General features: G+C 39.0%; 1 protein-coding gene across 2 annotated transcripts in view; it reads right to left on the bottom strand.

Moving 5' to 3' along the window:
* Positions 1-280: 280 nt before the first annotated feature.
* Positions 281-25,591, bottom strand: part of SHOC2 (SHOC2 leucine rich repeat scaffold protein) — an 84,108-nt gene continuing 58,797 nt past the window's right edge. For both annotated transcript variants that reach the window (XM_084846280.1, XM_084846281.1), the window contains exons 4-9: positions 20,413-20,543; positions 16,791-16,979; positions 13,813-13,935; positions 12,024-12,161; positions 10,979-11,096; positions 281-9,401 (exon numbers count right to left, since the gene is read on the bottom strand). In XM_084846280.1, coding sequence (XP_084702406.1) covers positions 9,193-9,401; positions 10,979-11,096; positions 12,024-12,161; positions 13,813-13,935; positions 16,791-16,979; positions 20,413-20,543 — 908 coding nt within the window. In that variant the 3' untranslated portion in view covers positions 281-9,192. The remainder of the gene's footprint in view (positions 9,402-10,978; positions 11,097-12,023; positions 12,162-13,812; positions 13,936-16,790; positions 16,980-20,412; positions 20,544-25,591) is intronic.

Below are 25,591 nucleotides of genomic sequence, written 5' to 3' on the forward strand. Positions count from 1 at the left end.
ACATACAACTGAAAATAAGTGATGTAAGACCCATTGAATTCAGTGGAACATAGTTCGGAATAGGATTTCATTGTCAGTTTGCCATATCTTTCCAATGTGTGGCTCTCATTCCTTTTCTCCCATTATTCTTTGGTATGTCAGAAATGTTATTTTATGTATCTATAGCTAATATTCTCAAAAAGCAGACATGAGGTTTTTAAAAGAGCAAATGCTATCAATATGTATATTGCCCTGTTAAAGGCTTCATTACTTAGTACTTACCCACAAATTCCTAAGCGAAACAAATGTGTTAATTATGTGATATGTTCAAACTACATAGAAGAGGATTTTATCTGCCCAAAATGCAGATATGATGGAAAGCATCTCATCGTGGTAGAAGTCTTGAGACCTGTTTAACTGCACAAGAACATGTTCTTTGAACTTTGGCAGCCTCTATCATACTGAAACCCATAAGATTGGATGAATTGCAGAGATCTGCTAAAAACCAGTCCACATGAATAATGAACTATGCAGTAGGATAATTAAATGGAACAGTCTGGAATAACCATCTGTTCATTCAAAAATTATGGAGCCAAAGCACCACTGCTTGACTGACATTGGTTTCAAACCTCCTGCTGTCAAAACAACCTACTACAAAATGCCTCTAAGAAAATCACAATGATTATCAGCCAGTTTCTTGGATTTAAGTGGACTGCAGCTCATTGTCTTTGGATAAGTGATATCCACAATACCAGGGCCATTTTCTTCTCCTACTTTAAAATCTTCGTATCTACGCCTCCTAGCTTGTTTGGGCACAAGGCCCCTTCAAAGCGCTAATGATGTGATTTAGTTTCTTCAACAAGCTATCTTTAAAAACCATAATGGTAGTTTGAAACAATCTTATTAGAGCCAAGGGCCAAGAGCAGATGCATTCAACCACCTGCCTTAGAAATAAAATGAAGAGCAGTCACAAGTTTCACTGGAGAGAGAGCTGGAGAGTGGCTGCTTAACCCCCCCCCCCCCCGTGGGCTCCTATATTCAGGATTGGTAGAAAGTACAACAGAAGGCAACATATTACAAGGTTGAGGACCACAAATCCACTCAATGTGGGCTTCAGCTGTTGGCATATGTGTAAATGGGAAATGTATCCATCTCCTTAGTTGACACTCTGCTGATTATGTACCTCTATTGTGTTTTAATTTGATGGTCTGTTAGCTATGTTTCATTGTAATGTCTTACCTGACCACAGAGTGGCAGACATTGCTTTTTCAGTGGCTTTCTCTGTTATACAGAAACTTATGTGGTCTGCTTGTTATTGCCATCTTTCAGGAGGCAGGTTATATTCAATAGTGGAAAAATTTTCTTTCATGAAATGAATTCACAATCAAACTCAGAAGAACTCACTTATAGACATATATTTTGCTGCATTACTTCATGGTACAGATCATGCAATTCGCATGTTCTTAAGAAACTAAAGGAAGCCCAGAACATGTGTTATTTTGCCATGGGAAATGCCACTGAAACTAGCCCCCAGATGACAAGCAATTTCTGTTCAGCCCATAACTTGTAAAATCATTTACCGAGTGAATCACTGCTATCATGTTATGAGGTCCATACCTCTGCTTACACCTATCTTGTTGACTGACCAAGAGTATGGAGACTAATAACATGATGGCAGCAACCCACAAAAATGAACTTGAGCACACTCCGGGAGAGAGCGGAGGACAGGAAGGCCTGGCATGCTATGGTCCATGGGGTCACGAAGAGTCGGACATGACTTAACAACCCACAAAAAGTTTTACATGTTACAGTGGGCGCAAAGATAATTTGTGATGTACATAATGTGAGATTCCTTGAGATTACAATGGAATATGGTCTGCAAAAATTGAGACAAAACCCAGCAGGATACATACACAGATGGACAAACTGTGATCTGAGATACCAGTAGGTGTTATGAAAACAATGCAGTGAGAATCCACTGACTCATGGAATTCAAGGGAACTGCAATCAAAGGAATTAAATCTTCCTATATATACATGTGATAGGACAGACATGTGCATTTCTCCCATGCTACAGTATATGTGAAACCTCTAAATGGAATCAATATTCATACAGAAATTTTCTCATATGTGGAATGAACCCTAAGTGGGGCCAAACTTGGAGACCATTCACACATGGTAGAAACATTCAGTTCCTCCATCTCATTCAGTAGCTGGACACTGTAAGGTTGTGCCACAATAAACCATTCACGTTCTACAACACTGGCCAGAATATCACACACAAGGGCAGTGATGATTTACAAACAGAACCTTCAGAGTGCACATTAGCATTCAACCCACACTGAGAAATTCTGCAACATGTAAAACAGATGAGATATTGGTTTGCCCTGAGCAATGAGCAGTCATGGGTACAAGGAAAGAGCAGCCGTTGAGCCTCACTGCCAAGTGCACCAGCCCTTGATAAGGCCTCAGGCTTTCAGAAATAGGAACATGAAGGGAACAGGAACATGAAGTGAACAGGAACATGAAATGAACATGAAGTGAACATGAAGTGAACACGAACAGTAACATGAAGGAACATGAAGCAGAAGTGAACATGAAGTGAACATGAACAAGAGAACATGAATAGGAACATGAAGCAGAAGACAGACCAAAATAATGTAATTTGTAACTAATTCAATCATAAAAAATAAATCACTGCTGTAGGTGACTTCTCATTCTGATAGTTTTAATCCAAATTATAGATTCTGTAATAGGATTATTTTCCATTGATATAACTCCTTTGCATTTGGGATTTATCTTCCCAGTGCAGGATAAGCATTAATAAATCCCCACAGCGGCCCTGCATTATCATTATACACCAATGAGGAAACTGACTGAACCGATTTGCAAAAGGCCACCAAGAAGGTCAGAGTAAGCATGAAAAGGGAACGACAGCAGATGGAAAGACAACGCTATTAATAGTAGGCACACTTGGCTGGTTTTACACCCCCACAAGTGTAAAGTTTAGAACTAACCTAGGCTCCAGTTTTGAAAGTGGCCATGAAAAGCACATTTGGGTGATGTTTTAGAAGCATGGAATCTCTTAAAACTCAGGTTTCAAAAAAGTGTTAAGGTGTTTAGAGAAACACACTGAACAGGGCCTTGTTCGCATATTTATAATCCTGGTAGAGAAAATCATGTTTTGATCCAAGAAGCTCTGTGGCACCTTCTTCTGTAACATTCTTATTTGACCTTGTGTTAAAAGTTAAGTATATTAGCTATCATTTGAATTGTTTTGTAATCCTAAGTATTCCATGAAAAAAAACAACAACACTTGTAATATATGAATTCAGCCCGAACTACCTGGAATGACATAATGTATATCAATCTGCAAAACATTTGGAAGAAACAGCTGTTTTTGTATGCTTTTCTATAGTAAGGTTGGTTGACTCCAGATATCCCATCTATACAATATATAAAATCTAGTATGAACCAAAATTCCTTGTCAAAATAGGTTTTCCATCTATCAAATGTAGTGTTCCACCCAGTAATTTGCACTTTAAGGCTTAATGGAAAAAAGGAGGGATGGGTTTTTAACCAAGATTTCCTTTATAAAGGTGTGCATTTTAACACAACTTGCTTCGTTTTAGACCAGTTATTGTCATGCAGCTTTGGAAATAAAGGGTAATATACATTAAGGGTGCAATCCTGTGGCCACTAGACAGCAGCTGGACAGCCATAGGATTTTTCATTTTCTGGGAACCAAGCTCGGAGCCAGCGCTCTGAGGTCGGTTCCCAGAAAACTGACTCCCCACCACTGCCACCTCATAGGCAGTGCAGTTCATCTGAAGCTCCGAGCTCGTAAGAGCAGCGTGGAGCTGGGGGAAGGGGGGCAGTCTTGGGGGTGGCAGAAGCGCTTTTGCGATGCTTCCTAGGCACCATCCAGCCTCCCCCGCACCGACTCTGAGGTGCCCTGGCTAATCACCCATCTAATCATCTGAAATCACTCATCTAGCTGCAAATGCAGGGCAGCTGGAGCAGGGAGGAGAAGACCCCCTCTGTGCTCTGCCTGCCCTACACTGGACAGTTGGTCGCCTCCGAGTTTGGAGGCGGTTGATTATCCCCATAGGACTGCGCCCTAAACCTTGTTTTATATTGGAGGTATAGGGTAGGAGGAGCTCTTTGAAAAATGAGATACATAACGGCTATCCAAAATGTCAATTATCTGTGATACTGCACAGATTTACAGATCAAGTTGAGACTTAACCACTAGAAAATGCCCAAAACACTCAGTGGCAGCTCATTTACAAATGTACTATTTATAATGAATACATTGATACAGAATGACTTATAAAAAAGCAAGGCAATCTTTTATAGACATAACAATCAACATTACAATAATTCAGAAAGTACAATTTTTTGTAGACTGTTTACACTCTTTCATTTTTAATCACAAATTAGTGTGGCCTTATATTTAACAGGCAGAATCCTGCACTGTCCTGCTTAAGACCTAAACATTGAAATCATAACAGACTCTTCAGATTTTTGTAGAATAAAAAAGCCATCAGATTTTTTTTTGCAGATATCATCATCAGTAACTGTCCTACATGTGCCTTTTAAAGTTGGTGCATTGTGCAAATTACTGCCAAGTGTATACCTAATTAAAAGCAAGTTCTGACATGCTGATTAAAGATACAATGGAAGTGCAATATTGACTACACAAATGCTCTGCTGCATTCAGCATTTTTTCTCTGATATGTGAAGAATACAAAACCATTCCCATGTCCCATTTCAAAAACTATCCAGGTTAAAAATGCTACTTTGAAATGTGTGTGTCTCCATAGCAAGTAAGTAGCTGCAGGTCTTATTTCTTAGTACTATTTTGCAAAACCATTTTGGTGAGCTAGATTCCCTTCCAAGTCTGAATATTTGCAAAAATAAATAATGTAAATAAAGTCTGAAATACCTAATAGTAAACACAGCAAACTTTTAACAGAAAACAAATTTAAAAGCATTCACCAAGGAAGTTGGGCAAAGGTCTTTAAGGCCAATTATACAGCCTAATTGCTTTCCTTCTAGTTATCCTTGCCCCTAAAACATAGCATTTCAGCTGCCATTAATATTCCATGAGGTGTATACTAAGATGATAAATACATTTATTTCAAAAGGAATCACAATGCCAACATTCCTCCATTAGACTTCAATGCTGTAACACAATCCTAGGAAGTAGAGGCCGGATTCTTGCATTTCCCCTAATAGTAGCAAAGCCCCATCTAAGGAGCTGCTTCAATATTGCACAGGTGATTTGCACTGCTGCAACTGAAGTCAGCTCTGTCCTACTAGCCATTAAAATGCTGTTAACTGTTCCATCACACAGGTATGGGGCAGTCCCAACACACAACATCAATGGCTATACTGATAACCATATACATTACAGACAAGTGACTCAGGTTTTATCCCTCTGTTCTGCAGCAGCCTTCCTCAACTTGCTGCCCTCCAGGTGATCAGAGATGTAGCCCCACACATCTGGAGGGCACCAGGTTGAGGGAGAAAGTTTTTACAGCAACTGGAGGACAGAATAGAAACCACAGCATTGATGGCAGCTGCTGCAACAGGGCTAATGTTTCCTAAACTGACACAAGATGACCAGATGGTCCTTGTGGTAGGGAATCTTAAGAGTGCTCTAAAGAGAGCTGGTGATGTTTCAGTGATGAATACTAGAGGATACACATTGATTTCCATCAAAACCTTTAGAAACACTTGGGAAGATTGTCACAAGTTCTGAAGCCTCACCTAGAAGGTAGAACTGAATTAGTAGAGCAACTAAAACATTTGGCATACATTTATTAGCTCTTCAAAAAGGTATTCCAAAAAAAATTATCTAGATATATGTTCGTCTACCTTGATAATGCCTCAGTATTAACAATCCTAGCATTCCTTCTCTCCCCACCCCCCACCCACCTGCATCTCATGCATTCTGATTGGCGATTCTTAAACTTCAGTTAATGTATTCTTCCTAGATTTAGGTGAAGATTACCTAACTGGTTAAACTCCATTATTTTACCAATGAAAGTAAAGATACACCATGAAACATAATAATTTTCAATTAATCAAGTTTTAAAATCCACATTACAATTACCTGCATCATGAAAATATATTTCAATTCTTTTTAGCCCAGAATTTATTACTACCTCTCTGTAAATTTATTACCTTTGCATTCTGGACTGATTACAGAACAAAAACATAATGCAGATATGTTTTGGGAACACTTGGTTTCAACGCTTAGTATCAGAATGCATTTCAACTCCTGTTTACATATGATGCTAAAGTATAATTACTGGTTTTAAAAGAACAAACAAATAGTTATTTGAGATAATTTGTTGAAGTGTATCAATGAATGAAAAACCAGTTTCTAACATGCAGGAAAATCTGAGAGAGAGAAACAGTCAGTCATATAATCCTTGGCAAGATGAACAATCATATTAATATATTTACAGACAAAACTATCAGTTCCATAAATGCAGCCCAACTTCATCTACCCACAATTCCACAGAGTGGCAGAAGAAGCCAGCCTACTAGAAGCATACTATCCTACTTCAGTTCTGTAAAAGCTTACAAAGAGAGTCCTCCAATTCTGCCTGGAACAATGTTCAATGCATGGCTAAACTCTGGCCTTAAAAGTAACACAAACAAATGACTTGAAAATATCATCCCCACCCAAAAGTAAAAGTGCATGTGGGCAGCATATAAAAAGACAAATATTGAATCAATAGAACAAGTTTACAGCTTGAGCATAAAGTGGACTTTAATCTTTTTTAAAAAACAACGACTTTTAAACCACCACTACAGGCATCTTTGTATTTTAACACTTTAATGCTCAGATGGGTACGCTTGCACACAGCTGAAACTATACATTTTTATAAACAAATATCTAGAGTGAAATAGTTATTAGTAGTTTTTTTTTAAAGGCGGCAGAATTAATGGGATGGATCCAGACTTACGCATGCAGAACCCTGCCCGTCCTTCCTAGGTACTGCCCCATACCATTCTACACAAGAGGGTCAGGGGACACTGTGGAATGGAGGAGACACTCACAGAACATGCCTCTGATCAATTTTAGGGGCCATCACCCTTCCTCCTAACCTCTGCCCCATGCCATAGCCCGTGCAATTCAGCATGTTCCCAGATCTTCCGTGTAGCATTTTTGAGGGGCAGAGAGGGACTGCGAAGTCTGCTTTTGCCAATCCAGTCACATACCATAACTCTGAATCCAATCCAATATTCCTTCGAAAATCCAGTGATATCTAGAGCAGTTTTTACTACCAGCTTAAGCCCTTTAAAGGTTTTAAATCTCTACCTGCCTTTCTTTAGGAAATTCTTACTTGCTAGTGAGAAAACTAATGAAAGCTAGAATTCACCGCAGAGAAAGTAGGCAGTAAGTTATGTTGACTCAACCCAAAAGAACTCATGAACAGCCAAATCGCACTGAAATCAATGAGATTTGCAGGGCATTCTTAGGCATATTTACTCAGAAGTAACTGTGCTTATTATCACAGCCTTAAGTATACTATTTGGAGCTTAAGTCCTACTGATTTCAGTCGGACAAACATGCCTGACTATCTCTGAATTGTGCCTATTAAATAGATCCTAATGTCAGAAACAAACATTACAAAACCTTCAATAGGTGAAAAAAATAATTCTGGCACCTATGATGCAAAATTTGTTCAAAAGATACAGAATTCTCTAAATTCTTATATCCCAGAAGCAAACCCACCATAGTGAATTGATGTGGAAAACAAAACTATCTGGAATGTAACTGCTATATGAGTTTCCAAAAATCAAACTTGAAATGGCACTCCTAGTGTAGTAGCAAGTGTCTATTTCACCGCAGCAGCATTAGCCCTTTGTACAGCCATGAAAATGACAGTAAACCGCATGTGAACCACTTTACTGTTTTTCTAGAGAGCAATCAAATTCTAAATACGAATGAAAAGGTGTCCTTTTTAACAGACCAGACTTTAATACTGAGATTGATAGGATGAAGTTAAGTGAATAAATCATGGCACTGAACTGATTACTTTGAAGCAAGTGTCCCATCTGTAGGGAAAAGTGCATTTAGTTCAGCAGCAAAACAGCACAGCATGAAGATATTGTGCTTGGATGCAGGTGCCCCATAATAATGGAAGGATGTACAAGGCAAGGCAAGATATAAAACCAGAGTAACATTGTCAACCAACCGTAAATCTTACATATACTGCAGTGTTTCAAAGAAAGACACATTCATTAATTGTACAAAGACCAGGAGAAACCCTTACAATTGCCTGTTGCATTTTATATCAACACCAATATATATATCCTCATCAATGCACTATTAGACCTTAACAGAAGATGTAGCATTTCAACAAATCTGTCAATTTCTAAACAAGAAAATGTTGCTTGTGCTAGATGAGGCCAACCATAAAATAATTGGTTCAAATACGATATGCTAAAATTAATTCAAGCTTTTGTTGGACTGCATCTTTTCCTATTTACCAGATGCTTATGATTTTGTTTTAATATGAATCAATCAATAAAAGGCCCTCAGCAGGAGCATAAAAATTCTAGATATGATTAAAACAGAGTAAATCTCCCCACCCCAAATCCAGTGATTTACTCTGATTGTAAACAACATACAAGACTGCTTGTTTCAAATCTTAAAATAAGTTAAAGGATCTCCACAACTAAAGGACAAATTATCCCAAAGGATTTTGGACAGAAAGAAGGCGTGCTGAGGGGAATAATCAATTTGCTTGCTTTTTCCATGGGAAGAAAGCTCCATCAAAAAATGTTTTGTCCCTGAAATTGATCCACAATTAGCTGGCAATTGATTTCAGTGAACTGGTATCCCCTGATATACATCAAATTCAGCAAAGAAAACTTAGACAAGCATTTTACAAAGAAAAACAAATGCTAAATGGCTATGTTTCCTCTATTAGCAGAAACACATAAATGTGGTCTTAAATTTGTCTGTTTTATATTATTTATGTTTTATATATATAATATAATATACAGCCTATATATTATATTATATATACACACATACACAATACCAGTAATGCTCTTTGCATTTTGTACAGTGCATGGGACAATTCAACTTTTATTCAATAATCCTGGCACCATGTAGCCTAGATATTATATACACGACACCCCCCAAAGCCATTTATATTTTGTACATCATTAGAGCAGATATCCATCAGACCATGGCACGATATGGTCCCTGCATTTTGAGGAACTGGATGATAAAGGAAGGTCCGCCTGCAACAATTTGAGCAGGAAGGGTATTGAGTGGGCAATTCTCAATGCTCATTATAGAGAGTTTACTGCAGAGAGCCAGTTCAAAAGGAAGGCTGTTCAGATGCGGGTTGTCATTTAGATACAATTCCTCCAGATTCTCCAGTGTACCTACAAAAAGCAAGCATTACCACAATTAGTATTTTAAAAACATACCCTTGGCTGAAAGCAATTTATTCCAGGTATGGGGGATGTTGCTGGACTGTAACTCCAGTCAGCCCTAGCCAGTACAGCAATGGTGAGGGATGATGTGTGTTGCAGTCCAACAACATTTGGAGAGCCATATGTTCCTGATTTATACTATTCATAAAGAAAATACCTTAATGATGAGAACTTATAACTAGGGGTATGCTTCGGATTCTTACAAACGCTGAATCAAATCAGGCTGATTCAGACAGCTTCAGGATATGCCCAAACTGAAGCAGGGCTCCTCTGAAGTGGACCAAATCTGAATCTGAACACTCATGAAGATTTGGAATTTGGGGGAAGCCAGACAGTGTCTCTCCAAAAATTGATACACTTCTCCCCAAACACCAGGGTAGGGAGAGGGTGTAACTTTGTGACTGGCAGCTCTAGCTTCTAATCATAGCGAATGGTTTTAACAGGGCTCTCCAATCCCAGTGCTTTGGGAAGAGATGGTGAAGTAATATATCACAGCTCTTTGCTAATTCTCTCCCCCAGGAACAGGAATTTTAAAAGAAGTTTGGTGGAGCCTGTGTGACCTGGGAGGGTGCAGTACTGGATGCATGCTTGAAAATGCTGGATGTTCAAGTCCTTCTGCCTCTGCCACTGTATACTTCACATCAATCACCCACCCCTGTCCTATTGCACTTTCTGTGGCTTTGGTCCCAATTGAGCATAAAACAAAAAAATGCTTAAACTGTTTTTCATTTACCGTAACGTCTTGGTCCCTACAACTATGCTTCTCAAAGTCTGCAAGTTTCTTACCTAGGGATACCTCTGACATGTGCAGCTTTCAAACAAATTGCCAAAAAAACCAGGGGGGGAGGAGAAGTGGATCACTTACCACCACCCGCATTTGAAAACTCCCCTTCCACAAAGATCACTGCACCTATCCGTCTGAAATTTTACAGGTTTCTTAACTAGGGACACCTCTATGCTCCATGTCATTTTCATAACAATTGCCCACAAAAAACAGGTGGAATAAGTGCACTCTTTTTGGACACCCCCAAACTGTAATGGCTGGTCTTCTACAAAGCTCCCTGCACCTACTCATCTGAAACTTGGCAGGCTTCATCCCCTCAGAAGGGACAACTATCACAGCAAATTTCAATTCTGCCAAGAAATAAAAAAGTTATTGACAGTTCCCTTAAAAAAAAAAATTAAAAGGCACATAGCAGAAAACCCCCTATACCTATTTGTTCGAAATTTTGCAAATGCAACCCCCTTATAGGGGACCAGTACACCTGCAAATTTCATCCAATTCTTAAAAGAAAAAAATGTTATAGCCATGTGTCAATTTCCAATGATAGTGAACAGGAGAGTATTCATGTGATAAAAGTTACAGCAGAATGGACTACCCCTTTCGTTTCCCCCCGGGGGGCAAAATGTAACTGGAACATAGTGGATACTGCAGAACATCAGGATATACAGAATACGTCTTGATCCTGGGGCAGCTGAAAAGATACTACATCATTTATGCATGGGAAAAGCCAATCTCATCTTACCAATTTCCTCAGGAAGCTGTGTAAGAAAATTCTCTCCCAGTCCAAGATGCGTCAGGTTGATAAGGTGGCCAATTCCTCTAGGGAGGGTACTCAGCTGATTATTGGTTAGAATAAGTCTCTAGTGGAGGAATATGTATATGTAAATATCAAATTAATACTATCTTCTGTCACAAAAATCAGCCTTAACAAAGGTGAGTAATGTTATCCAATAATTAGCATCACAGCCTCTCTTCCAGCCCCCAATGGTCAACAAAACATGGCGTCAACCAGGGATGGGCAACCTGAGGCTCTCCAGATGTTCTGGCCTACGACTCCCATCACCCCTCATCACTGTCTATGCTGGCTAGGAACTGTAGGGCAAAACATCTTGTGGACCACAAGTTGCCCATCCCTGGCCTAAAGTTTGGGCTTCATCACTCTGAAACACTATATAATAAGCATAGGACCTGTATTTTCCATAAACTCTTCCCACAATTATAGCCTAAGATACATTCTGAGTTTTCCATCCTCAGTACCTAAGACTCTCTTCCTTACATGGCAATGCCACATACCAATGTAACAATGCATAAAAAGGGGCAAAGCCTACCACCAAATCAGCAACCTGACCCAATGATATGGATTCAGTTTTGATGTGGCACACTGCCAGGCAACATTTACATAGGGCAGTATCCAGTGGGGCCATTGAGCACGTGGCCCCTTCCACGGATACCGTTGCACAACCAAGCTTTAGCGCTTCCTATAGAAAGTCCTGAAACAAGCAGAAATGCTTGTTTCTGGATCGGGACAGGTCGGTAGAGCTCTCTTATGCGAGCTCGGCTGACCTGCCCCATTCCAGAAACTAGTATTTCCGCTTGTTTCCGGTTGCTTCCAGAAGCGCTAAATTTCCATTATGCAAGTGGTGGGTCTCACTTCCTGAACAGAGTAAGTGGGGGTGCAAGGGAATTGGCGGGGGCGCAGTGCTCTACTGGATACTGCCCACAGACTTAGATGTTTTCTATTGCCAAAACATGAATTGAATGGTCACCGCTCCATATGATTATTTCACCTGTAGATCCCTAAGGTATGCTATTTCATTTGGCAGGGATTCCAACTTGTTTTCCTCTAGATCCAATTCTCTTAGTTTCCTCAGGTTTCCAATGCCATGGGGGAGGTTTCTTAGAAGGTTGTTTGACAAGATAAGAACCTAAGGAAAAACGCATGTAGAACTTTCAGTAAGCCAGCAGCTATCCGCTAAGTAAGCTAAGTATTCTTCAGTGAAAAAATCTAGATGCTGTTCAGTATCAAACTTTAATGCCATGTTGGTTCCAGCAATGGAAATCATGAAATAGACAAGGAAACTATTGGCCAATAGGGGGGAGCACATAAGCTTTCAACTTTATACAATTATTCTTTAGGTAGCTATTTAGGATCTATGGAAAGTATTATACTTCTACATTCTTGCCAGCAGATGTTTAAGTAGAAATGGCACTTCAGTGGGTTTCTCAAAATATAAATGTATATAAAATAAATTAATTTTCAGTTTAAAAATTGGACAGAGTAAAAGACTAAATAATTTTAACAACCACTGAAAGTAGATAGAAACACTACCAAGAATAAAAACAACTTTTACAAAGGAACTTTAAGAAAACCACGTTTAGAAAATTCCTGTGTAGCTTCGCACCTGTTTTGTACAAATCTGTTTTCTATTTCATATTCTTTTATGGTTTCATATTCCATTATGTACCGCACACAGAGCAATCCTATGGTGGCTGGGGAGGGAAAATCTGCACTGGAGGAGCCACTGCATCCAAAGTCCTGCTGAGCTCACACCAGCTAGGCCAGAGGGTACCAGGATGGGCTGGGGGGCAGCTGGAAGGAAAATACGTATGCCATCTCCAGGGTTGCCTTACTTTCCCTCCCTTGTTTTCTTTGGTGGGGGTCAGGTGAATGGGAGAGCTTTGGATCCTGTGGGCCCAGAGATTCCCTCAATCAATCCCCCAGTCTGCCCCCAAGCCCCTCCCCGCTGTGGGAGGTTTCTGCCACTGCAACAAGAAAACTTCCGGTGGTAGACTTCCCCCTCTGCCTCATGTACAGGGAGGTTTGCAGTACCTTATGGCCCCTCGGGCACCCTCCCAGGGACTATAAGATTACACCCGAATTCCTGAGTTCTAGGATCTCAAAAATAATCCTGTTCTTTACATGAAGGGTGGACAACCCAAGGCCCACAGGCTGTAACCATCAACTAAGGCTCTTTCCCTAAGAAAAAGATTTCTCTTTTCCCCATAATAACTAACCTGTGGGTGTATCACCACATAGTGGAAACATAGGCTGTACAATCTAGGCAGAAGCCTTAAAGAGGGACAGAGGCGGCTTGCAGGCTTCACATTGTCTCTTAGCTTTACATGTATGCACAAGTTCTCTAAATGGCTGCAGTTTCTCCCATGCTCCCTTCCCTTACTATGTCATTATTTTACATTACAACTGTAATAAAATGTTTCAGGTCAAAATTTTCATAAAAAAAGAAAATATAGGTTTCAATAAAACTGGTGCTGCGGACTACTATCATATACTATCGTGTCAGCAAATGGAGATTTTGAGATCATCTGATAGATGTATTTTCCCCTGTCCTAAGGTGTCACATAGAACTAAAAGGCAGGATGAAAACAAAAATCCTCTAAATATCACACAAAAGCTTAGTTCAAAGTTTGGGCTAATACTCATTCCAAGATAGGCTATTTGCTGTTTCAATATATGTTTGCTACTTCTATTAATCCTCTGATGGATTAGTGTTAAGTGCTGGGCAAGCCTCTTTGACAGGATTTGCTTAGTTGGCTTTTCTAATGCATTCTGCTCACCTCAAGGGAAACAAGTCCAGACACATCCTCAGGAATCTTGTTGAGTTGATTTGTAGCTAAGTTGAGTTCTACCATGCTGGTCCATGTCCCAAAGTCCAGCGGAAGGGATGTCAACTGATTGTCCTGCAATTTAACATAAAAGCAAAATTAGCAATCCAGTTGAAAAGGTAAAAACAATTTGGAGATGACATTTATTTAAGTAAAGGAACAAAATCACTTAGGTTCTCACAAATTAAACATTTTTACTTTTAATTTGCTCTTTAAAAACTTTGAAAGCTATTGAGGTTTTAGATTGTTACTGCTGTTCATTAATATTTTAACTGATATTATTATTAATCTGTTTTTAACTTTATTTTCATTTTTGTCCTATTGTATTTTCCAATTTTTATTATAAGCCACTATGTTTTAAAAGAAAAGCAGGATATACATATTAAACTATCACTATGAGAATGGACAAATTCATTACTTCCGAGGACAAGGTTGTAAAATTGATCAGATCGTACAAATCTAAAGAACTGAAATATAAAATGATAGAAAATATTTGAGATATAAGAAACTAATTCATAAACTGGAAGAGTTCACTAAACTTTCACAGCTGAAGATGCAGCTGTGGAAGATGCAGCTTTGTGGTGCAGCCCAAAGACATGTTTTGCTATATGTGCTTACAAAACACATGCAGCCATGTCTGAAGAGGGTGATCGGGTGTGAAAATATCGCCTGTAATTGCTCATTATCTCGTGTATAAACATGGCATAACATCATCTCCACATATAATTCATCTGGGACACATTAAGTTATCCTTACACTGTGTATAAGCAATTAGTTTTTTGCAGGAGGTCAGGGCACATGGACTGTAGGGAATGCAAACCTCCTTACTGCACTTCCATTGCTGGATAAATAGGTTTTGCCAGCACTTAAACTGGAAATAGATGTCTCTGGTAAAAGCCAATTTCCCCCCACAAGTCCATTCCCCACTTGTAAAAGATAAGCAGAATCTAGTTTAGCTATTGTCATGGATTCCTACTAGATAGTTCCCTTGACACCACTGCTGACACCAGACACAATCCCCTTCACCGATGGCTGCTGGGGGAGGGAGTCGGTAAAGTGTAAGTGCTTATCCACTGTGGTACATAAATAGTCAAACATATAAAAAGAGGAAAATGCAAGGCTGCTCTCTCCTCCATAGCAATCTTTTCTATATGTGTGTGCGCGTGCATACATATGCGCGCGTGTGTGTATACAGGGCCAGCATCAAGGGTAGGCATGGTTGGATACCTGCCAGGGACCCAACCCCCAGCAGGGGCCCACTGTCAAGAATCCCCTGGAGTTGCTCCTCCTCCTCATTGCAACTTGCTTGTTCACCTTCCTCTCGCTCTGGCTCAAGACAATGGTGGTGGTGAAAAGGAGGAGATGCCACAGTTTACTTGCTCACTGGCTCTCTGCCTGTCAAGCAAGCAAGCAAGCAAGTGGTAGCAATGATGAGAAAGAGGATAAGGAGCAACAGCAGCTGATGACAATTGTGGTGAAAAGTTAGATTCATTGAGGGAGGGGGCCCATTGAGGGTGTCTTGCCCAAGGGCCCTCAAAAACCTGGAGATGGCACTGTTCATATATAGATTCTCTGAAAGGCTTATGGTGTCTTTTTTCTAGCACTGGAGTGAACACCATTTTTAAATTTAAAAAATAAGCAAACAAATTATACAGCAAGGCTTTCCCCTCCTGTTTATCAAGTTAAAACAGTTTACTAGGGAAAGCAGAGCACTATTTGGAAACCCTGACAATAAAAACTGAAGAATGTATTAGAGAAAACCTTTTAAACATTTTATTTAAATAAAAATACCTGATAAGTGATGCAAAGGAGCAGCTAATATTTATGGCAATGCCTAGAATTTCATTAATGCATACAATGCTGCTATACTGTGCTTACAGTAAAATATTTGTAATCAAATCAAAACTGTATATTATTTGAACCAGTAATGATAATCTGGCCAAGAAAACCATAGGTTATTTTAAAAAGCAGGCTGTGACTAGTATTCATGTTAACTGGAAGTACTACTCATCTTTATAGAAGAACCAGTTCTCTATAATTAAGGACTCATCACCTGTATAACAGCAGCATTTAACAAAATTGGCAAAACTTAGGTCCGTTGTTTTAGTGGATCACCAAACAAGAGAAGTGATGTGCTGCAACAGAGTTCAGCTGGACTCCAAACAAAACAACCATAAAATCTTGCTTTTGGAAATGTAAGTATAAATGGAAATCCAAGTATAAGGTTGCTTTCACCCAAATGACGTGTGTACAGTCTAAATACTATATCTTAATGGAAGCTAAGAAGAAAACCAAATGTTACTGATCTATGCTCACAACACCTTATGTTCCAAAGCCATATTTTGTATTATGCAAGTAGCTGGGTTGTTCAACAATCTTTACCACCTCAACTACAACAGAAGCAAGCCCTTCTATTTTTCAGACTGCCAACATTTGAACAACTTTTTAATTTAAAAAAATTTCAAGATCTTATATGGTAGGGTCCTTTTTGTCTATTTATCTTTTTATGGGAGCCAATGCATTTGTTTTTCACTAGGAAAAGGATGAACTTGCTGCCATTTGGGCTCGGTCAGCTTGAAATTCTGATTATACAAAACGAAAGTACTCTGTCCTTTGCAGGAGCTGTAGAAAAGTGGAAGGTCTCTGCCTGCTGCTAATGTCAGACATTCAACAAATCAGAAAAAATGTTTGTGCTCCATAATCTAATTTTAGATTAACATCTGATCTAAAGCATCAGGAATATGAAAAACTGTATATTAACGGTTAAAAGCTATGTTTTTCAGTTTTGTAATTAACACTGGAAAATTCATCCTGTAAACTGTCAAAAATACATGGTGCAGTATCTCTTTGACTGCACATTCATAGAATATTTTTTTTACCACTGACAAGCCCAGAAGCAACTCAATTCCTGACAGATAATAATGCCTTACCTTCATATTTAGCTTACTTAACACTTTTGCTCTAGAAAAAATTCCAAAGGGGATTTTATTGATGCGGTTATGCTCCATGTTGAGAGCGTAGATGGTGGAGAATTGTGATGGGCCACCCACCGGATATGATTGGAAACAGTTCCTTGCCAGAGTAAGGCTGGTCAAATTCACAAGACTAGATAATAGACCCTGGAGAAGAGAAAAAGAAATATGTCTAATTACAGATTCACGTGAACCCTGAACCCCAAAACATTTGAAAAGGCATTCTTTTTTCTCTTGCACGCAACCTAATTTCCACAGTCTGTTGAACACTTTAGTGCAGCAACATAAAGCGTTTTGTTGTTATTTTTACAGACACCACATTAACTTCATGCTTCTTTCTTCTTAGACATGTTCAGCCTGATCCAAATGTCTGAAGAACCCCAAAGCACTGATGAAACACACTCACACGAGTTTCTGTGTTTTCTTCAATATTCAGAAATGGTTTCATGTGCACAATGGGGAGGGGGGATGCCAAGTTGTCACCAAAATGGATGTGAAAAGGAACCATCTGTTTGTACTGAGGTAGACATGTACTGGTGTAACTAATAATTCACACGTGTTTCAAAAGACATGTATGTCATTTTTTAGAAACTCATTACATTGGTAAATTATTTCCCCACAGTGATGGCTGAAAAGAAACTTTGGGCATCACGAAAGCCTACAAGTAGTTCTGAGCAGTGAGGTAATGTCTAGATAGCTCAGCCAATTATAGTACAGTTACAAGTTCAGCATAGTATGTAACAAGCTCGGTCAAAGGTAAGGGGGACCGATTACTTCATGGCTGTAGTAGTCTTTCAGGGACTTAACATTCTCCTCTCACCATTTATTATATCCTCATATTATAGAAGATAACAAATTAATTGCTTATCTGATTTTCAATGAAAACTAATATCTCTGTACGAGCTACGCTATGATCTCACTTGAGCGACACAGTAAGTTCTCCATTCAAATAGCTATAGCTACATACCCACTGCAGTTTAAAAGTGCAGTACTTTGGTATACACAAAACATCCCATCCCATCCCATTAAGGTGGGAATAGGATGCTGGCAAGCTTGCAAATCATCTGAGAACTAGAGTCTTATTTTTAGTATTTAGATCAGGGGTGCACAACCCACTGCCCACAGGAGAACCACCAGGCCCTGTTGTGGAGCACCCAAAAATCCTAACTGCCACCAAAAAAAACAGTGGCAGCATGATGCTAATGGTGGCGGCAAAGCAGGATCTGGGTGCAGGGAGGCGGCTGCTTCCTCCCTCTCCTAATGACCACAACACAGCCTGGATCAATGCTTTAGCAGCCCAGCTAGCAGCTAAATTTTAGATCATACTGCAATGTACTCTGAAGTACTGGTAAGAGGAATGACCAGTTAGTTGTCTCAAAAGATTAAACCTGTGGGTATTCCAGATTAATCATATATAAACCTGTCTTTTACCTTTGTACATGATGACATAATTAAAGCCAGCCTTCCCAAACCTGTTGTCTTCTAGATGTCGAACTACAGCTCTCACCATCCTCAACCAATGGCCATGCTGGCTGGGGACGACTGGAGTTGCAGAGCAATACATCTGCAGGGCAAAAGGTTGGGGAAGACTGGTCTATACCTTTACCCATGGGGGAAAAAACACACTTGCTGTTCTGCTGAGCAATTTCTTTTGTTTAAATCCTAAAAAACATAACTTTAAGAGAGGCAGAGCATATTAAATTCTAATCATTAGAACAGGGTTCTCTCTGCATTTTTATTACTTGAGTCCGTCATTCCAAAGACTGCAATGAAGCTTTGGAACAGCTGACTTTTCAAAAGGATCCTGGCATTTCCAAAAGCCTGCTCAAGACTGTCATAATACACTGAGCCACATAGATATTACATGTCTTAGACTTTTCAAACACATTGCGTATTTTAAAAAAGAATCAGATGAGATTGGATAATATACTCCTTTAAAAAGAAACAAAGTCCACAGTATTTATGACTACTCATGGACAGCTGCCTCTCCCAAACTAGTCTTTTAAGACCTAAGGTTTGTTAGGCATTGCATCATCACGAGCTTGGCATGTTTTGCAATTCTGCAGTTTTCTTTGCAAATGTATTTTCTTTCTTCTGCCGCCAGAGACTTACTTTAATGGATTACACCACTACAATAACATGTAAGAGGCTCTTTTCAGCAACAATTACAACTTATACACATACTAGCACTTGTGAATAAAGCAAATTGTTTTTATTTGTTAAGGGAGTTCTGAATTGGAAGCCAACTTATCTTAAGATAAAGCAATCTGTTTTCCAGCCAGTCTCCTTTGTATATGCAATTAGACCTCAGAAACTTTCGTAATGTTCTTGGGAGGGGCGATTCAGCTTTGTTCTTAAAAGCTACCAGGCAACTTTTTCCCATCAGCAATTTCTTCAAGAAATATTCATTCATTCCCAATCAGTGCTAATGCTAATCACTTATAACCAATTCGACAGATTTTAGCATGCTCTCATTCCCAGATCATTTTTCTTTATTAAAACCAGTGCAGATTCCAGTGCTTTAGATCAACATTATATAACATTAAAAAGAAATCATCACCATATGTGGTTATTTGTGGTGTGCAACAGGTTAAGCATTGAAAGCAGTTTCCAAAAGATAGCATATAGCCTCATTACGCTCAGTTATGGATGCTGAAAACTCAATCCTGCTTTGCACATAAGGTTTTTCCCTATATTTTTTTTTTTACGGGAGAAATGGAATACAAATTGGAAAGTCTATGCATTTTTGTATCTTTTCAGTTTACAGACAGACTACGAAAATACTGACTAATCTGAAGTGTCAGCCAAAAAGTCTTCACTTCACATTTTTACATATTGTGTCCTTATTGAAGTGAGTCTCTAGAACTAAACTCATTCTGCCAGTTCAACCCTGGACTCACTTAACATTGGACCAATCTTATATCATAGAAATTCACTAAATAATCTCTCAAAAAAAAAGTCCAGAGGAACTGCCCATAAGAAACTGTCCACACTTTTAAAACGTGTGATTCAAATTTGCCAGTTTTTCAATAATTATAACTATGATCAAAGTCTTCCCTCATCCTTTCTCTCTCTCACACACACACTCTACATCAGCCTTCCCCAACCTGGTGCCCTCCAGACATTTTGGACTATAACTCCCAAGCAGCCCCATCCAGAATGGCCAATGGTCAGGAATCCTGGGAGCTGTAGACCAAAATATTTGGAGGGCAGCAGGATGAGGAAGACAGCCCTAAAAACACCCTTCTCAAGCTTGGGTTAACACAAAGCTCAATCCTAAGGGCACCCTTCCCCAGCATGGTGCCCTCCAGATGTTTTGAACTTCAACTCCCATCGTCCCTGTCCATTGGTCATGCGAGCTGTGACTGAAGGGAGTTGAAGTCCAAAATATCTGGAAGGTACCAGGTTAGGGAAGGCTGCCTTAAGGCTTTGGTTTAATGGCTGTGAATTTGGCAGATTTAAAGTGTTCTTCACAAAGTGCTCCCCTTTCCTTCACAGAAAAGTAAATCCTTGCTTTCAATGCCTTACCAAAATGTAATGTTTACGTTCTTTAGGACCCCTAAGCTGTTGAGTGCCTCACCTCTGGTAGAGTAGAAATGATGTTGTTCTCCAAATTCAGCTCATCAAGTTTACTGCACTGTGCTAGAGACCTGGGTATTGCTGAGAGCCGGTTATACCTCAGACCAAGGCTTTTCAGACTGGATAGATTTCCTAAAAACAAAAGAAAATGGTTAAGAGAGATTTGCTTTAGAAACTTGAATAAGTACTTAGAAATTTCAAGTGACTATATTAACTTGGGAAAGAATGAATTCCTCTATCCCTTGAATTTCTTTTTATCAGAAGGGGGACACTCTTTCCACAAAAATATCTATGAATACTTCAAGCAGTACTATATTTTCAAAGGATTTCACAACAACACATACAAAACATTGATAAATTAATCAGTATTTCGGCAATGTCCCATTGGGTATGATCACTTTCCTCTACTGAGCTGTGCTTTAATCTCTGTCTTCCTAGCAATTCTCTAAAAGCATTCATCTGAGTTTTCATTTCTTTTTAAACATTACTGCCTCTGGCCACTCATCACTAGAGTACTTTAGACCACTTTACACATTTTAGATTACAAGGATAAGCATTTCTACAAGAGCAGAGATGGGGAATATTAACAGCCTTCAAAAGCAGTACAATAAAGGACATAAAAAGCCTCACAAGAGGGCTGCATGCCAGGAGCTAATTAATGAAAAACCTGGTGCCATCTCCTAATGCTTTCTGCACACATCTATGATGCTTAGTTGCAAATGTATGTATCCTGCATGGTACAACATTGCACACAGGATCAGTATTGCCAAGGCAAACTTCCTAGAGATGTAAAATGTCCAGAAATGTTGAGGCCATGGGGAAAAACTGACTTTTTCTAGGGGGGTTCGGGGAAAAATGGAAATTTGGGGGGAAACTGAACAATAAGCAATACTTTTTTTTTTTTTTTTTTAGCACCCTTTGCAGATCTAAAGTCACTTTGTTGCTTTAGGAAAGACTTCCCCAACCTGGTACCCTCCAGGTATTTTGGACTTCAGCTCCCATCAGCAACATAGCCAATGGTCAGGAATGCTGGGCACTGTAGTCCAATACATCTGGAGGGCCCAGGTTGGGAAGGCTGCTTTAGGAACATAAAGCAGCCTTTCTGTTCCTAAAGTTATTTTATGCATGACTTAGTTTGCTCATACAATTATCATTATATTTTAAAACTTTTAAAGTTAGTAAATTTGTAATTATTGTATGAATAGATTAGAACTACATTAAATAACTGCTACAGCATCAGAAACACAGGACTCTAGAACAAAATCCAAGCTGTCGAGGACACACATTTACTGTCAAGAATGCACAATGGCAACTGTACTCACATGTTGGGATACTGAGCATAAATGTCTATCAGTAAAATATACTTTAGCGCAATCATTTTAATAAGAAATGAAAGAACGAACTATGCTGGGAATCTTACAGAGAGGATTAAAAAATATTTTCCCCATGGCTTCATTATTTCCAGACATTTTACATCTCTATAGTCTTTCTATAAAAGTATTCTTATTACATAGTATTTATAAATCATTTTGGGGGAGTAAAGGCTGGGTAACAATATACAAATACTTTGTCTTAAATTCTAAAAGAAAGTATTTCCTAATCCAAAACTGTTCCATTTTTCCAATTGGGGGGGGGGAACGGGACAAAAACAGTCCTGGGGAAAAAATGGAAAAAAAATGTTGTTTTCCAGGGGCGGGGGTCCCCCAGGCCTTCACATTTCTACCCATCCATCAATTCACCACCTTTTTATTGATTATGATTTGGGCAACAGTAAGTCCAAAGACTGATCAATTTAGAAGCAATTTGTGAAATCTGAAATTAAAGTTAGGTACTTTGGCTAAAAAGCAGTGCTGCTCTAGAAAATAACCTAAATAGGAGGTAAATCACTAGGACTATCAGCTTAAACAAAATTCATAGATGAAGAATAAACAACCTAAAAGGCAGATATTTCAGACTCATGCAGCACAATTCTTTTCTTTGAATTAAAATCCTAATTTTAAGAAGTTCCTCATTTCCAAGTGAACAGACATGGAATCATTCTTCATGCAATCAAGGGTTTCATTTAACTGCAAAATACGATTTAAAATTATCTTGCTAGTCTCCCAAAAGGTTAGGTGCACTTCCACTTTAATTTAGTGGAAGCCTTAAGCAGCTTCATGTTTTAAGACCATGGTAGAACTCTGAAAATGTGTAACTGCCTTGTTTTCCAGTTCAGTGCAAAATGCTCATTTCTCTAAAATATCCAAGAAATGCTGACATACAGGAAATGGTTCAGAAAACATCAGCACTCGCATATAAAAGGAGGAAGGTGGTGTTACGAGAAGGGCAAGAGCTGACATTCAAAGTTTAGCTAAGAAACTATTAAAAAACAAGTATTTGAAACCTATTAGAATTAAGGAAGGCGATGAACAGTACGTAAAAAGAATTATTTCCGCCAACAAAAGCAAGCTAAGGAAATCAAAGTTCAATATCTGGAATAATCAGCTATAAAATCATTTCTCAAAATAAAATTAAAAATTTCCTCCAACTCCCCTCACAATATCCCACACCATTTCCACAGGTCCCCTAAACCCCAGGAGCAGATGTCTGGGGGCTTAGGAGAAAGGGAAGAAAGCCTCGTCACATGAATGTGTTCAAAATACAAGTTTTTACTTTAAAAACCTTAAACTGTTTCAGTCCAGTATATCTAAGAGGCTCTACTCCACATCCCATCATAGGTTGAGGCCCAGCTGGGATGTACAGTGAGAGAGTCTTTTCTGTGGCAACCCCCAGTCTGATAGTGATCTGTTTTGCCCTCTTACTAATGGCTTTCTTGGTAAAGACCTATCTCTTCCAGCAGGCATTTGGCCTGTTGAATTCAAGTTTTTCTGCTGATCTACTTCTTTGTCCATTTCATTTGCTATGCCCCTCTCATTTAAACTGATATTTAAAATTTTATTTTTGAAGTTGTGACGTTTCATTTTAAATATATTGTAAACCGCCTTGAACCTTTTTTAAAGCATGGAAACGAAGCATGTATGTATGTATGTATGTATGAATGTTAAATTAAAGATCTCTGAAATAAAATTGTTTTACCTGCCTCCTAAAAGCCAACCAGGAAGATGACAGGCAGTCCTCCTGTGGTAACCTCCTGTCATCCTCCTTTGAGACGCTTCTTAAAGAGAAAGTGGCACACAGAAGAAATTCAAGTTGCCTCTCTTTCTGTCTTTCCTTCAGCCAGAGGGAAAGGAGACTGGCCAGACTACACTTTCAAGAGCACCTTCAAGAGCCACCAGTTGCTGACGCTTCTCTACTTCAGATAAGTTTTTTATTGATGTGTTCCACATCAAACATAGTTCTGTGTGGTTGAATAATGCAGTTTCATCCAAAACGCTCCCTCATTCTCATTAATTTGGTGTTAAAAAGCATTTTACCTTTCCTCATACTGAAATGAGTCATTAGTCACTGAATTCACTCCACCTAGTCAGATAAGAGAACACACTGGGCTGAAGATTTGTCTTAAGAAATACTGCCAAGTGAAATTTAGAATCCAAGAATCTCTTGTCTGCTAAATGCATATAGAAATGTTCTGCTAGAATTTCCACATTTAGAGGTTTGTTTTTGTCAGCTAAAGCTCTTACTTCTGTTTAAAATTACAGCTACTGTAGAAAAACTACAGTATAGCTGTAAAGTAGTTAAAGACGGTGCACTATATAATAGTCTGGCAGTTTAAACATGTATTTAGAAGTGCACTACCCTAAAGCTTTTTTCTCCACAAAAATGTCCATTCTTCATTTATGCTGCCGAAGTAACATTTTGGAGACTAAACTAAACTTCAAAGAACAGCTGTCTGAGTGCCATAATAATCTCATATTTTCCTGGAAAACATATACTATAGTATGTTTTTATTTATCAAAAACAAAAAAAGGAAGTCCCACTTCTGAGATAATCAAAACTTTTGTGCAGGTGCTATTTTTCAGTCTTTCCTCCTGCAGAAATATACTTGTGATCATGATTGCAACATGCTTTAATAAGGCCTTCTAGTATGCATTGTTCTCTATTTAATGTACATTATTACCAAGCTCAACTAATTTTGAGGCTGATAAGGTTTGCACAGAAGCCATAAATCTGCAAGTCACTGTCCATCTCTGCACCACCCTTTTTCAGAATGACATACCTCCCTTTCCTGGGAACATAAGCTTTTCACTCATAACACAATCATAGTCCTAGGAAAGTCTGTGATGTAACTACGCAGCCTAAAAAGTCTTCTTCAGTGGAAAGACCTTGGTAACCCAAAACCCAAAACATCCAAATCCCAACCAGTTCTGCACTTGCATGATGCAACCTTATACATAAAGCAGGACAGACAACCTTCTTCCTATCAAGTAACACAATGACCTGGTTCACAGGACATGACAGCCCACTGGGGCTTAATCTACCCACAGGGGCTGTCACATTGTTAGACAACCCTCAAATAACAAATCATGGGTTGAGAGTTTTCTAACTGTCAAACAACCCCTGCTGCCTGGGTTCACACGACAAGCCATGCCACACCAGCCCCTGTGGGTAAATTAAGCCTCAGTGGGCTTTTGTGTCATGCAAACCAGGGCAATGTTTGTAAAAAGCAGATATCAACACTGAATTTATTTGTAATAGATATGAATTAAACTGTTAAATCCTAGAAATGGAAGGGGAGGGTAGTCGTTCTGTTTTACTTCTGTGATGGCTCTAATAAGGGAACAGAAAGAGCAGTGAAAATATTTTGAAAGTAACCAATTCCTATTCAAGTTTGGGTATAGTTGGGTTCAGCAATTCAAGTCTGTTGACACTGTTGATGTGGGCATCTCACGCCAATTCTGAATTTTTTAGTCTTTTCAAAGCCCTATTTTTACAAGCAACTTTTATCAATACCTATGATCAACATAAGTGACTTCACTGCCTCTGCACGGTGGTTCAGCTTCCTCTGAAGACGATGCAAAACCACAGAAACAGCAGATATGTCTGACTTGTCTTTTTATACAATGGGAGCATTCCTTCAAATGCAACAGCAATTTTGCAAACAACAAGCCACTTTTGGCCTTTATGGCCACAGCACCTAACAGCCTGTCAAACCTCATCTTCCTCTCCACTTGCTTGCCACATCATGGATGCTTTGTTTCCAGAACCAAGCATGGAGGAGGAACTCATCATATCCTCAGAAT

The sequence above is a fragment of the Heloderma suspectum genome, chromosome 3 (assembly GCF_057233095.1).
Source record: "Heloderma suspectum isolate Gila_16-S chromosome 3, 16-S_ref, whole genome shotgun sequence".
Classification (NCBI taxonomy): domain Eukaryota; kingdom Metazoa; phylum Chordata; class Lepidosauria; order Squamata; family Helodermatidae; genus Heloderma; species Heloderma suspectum.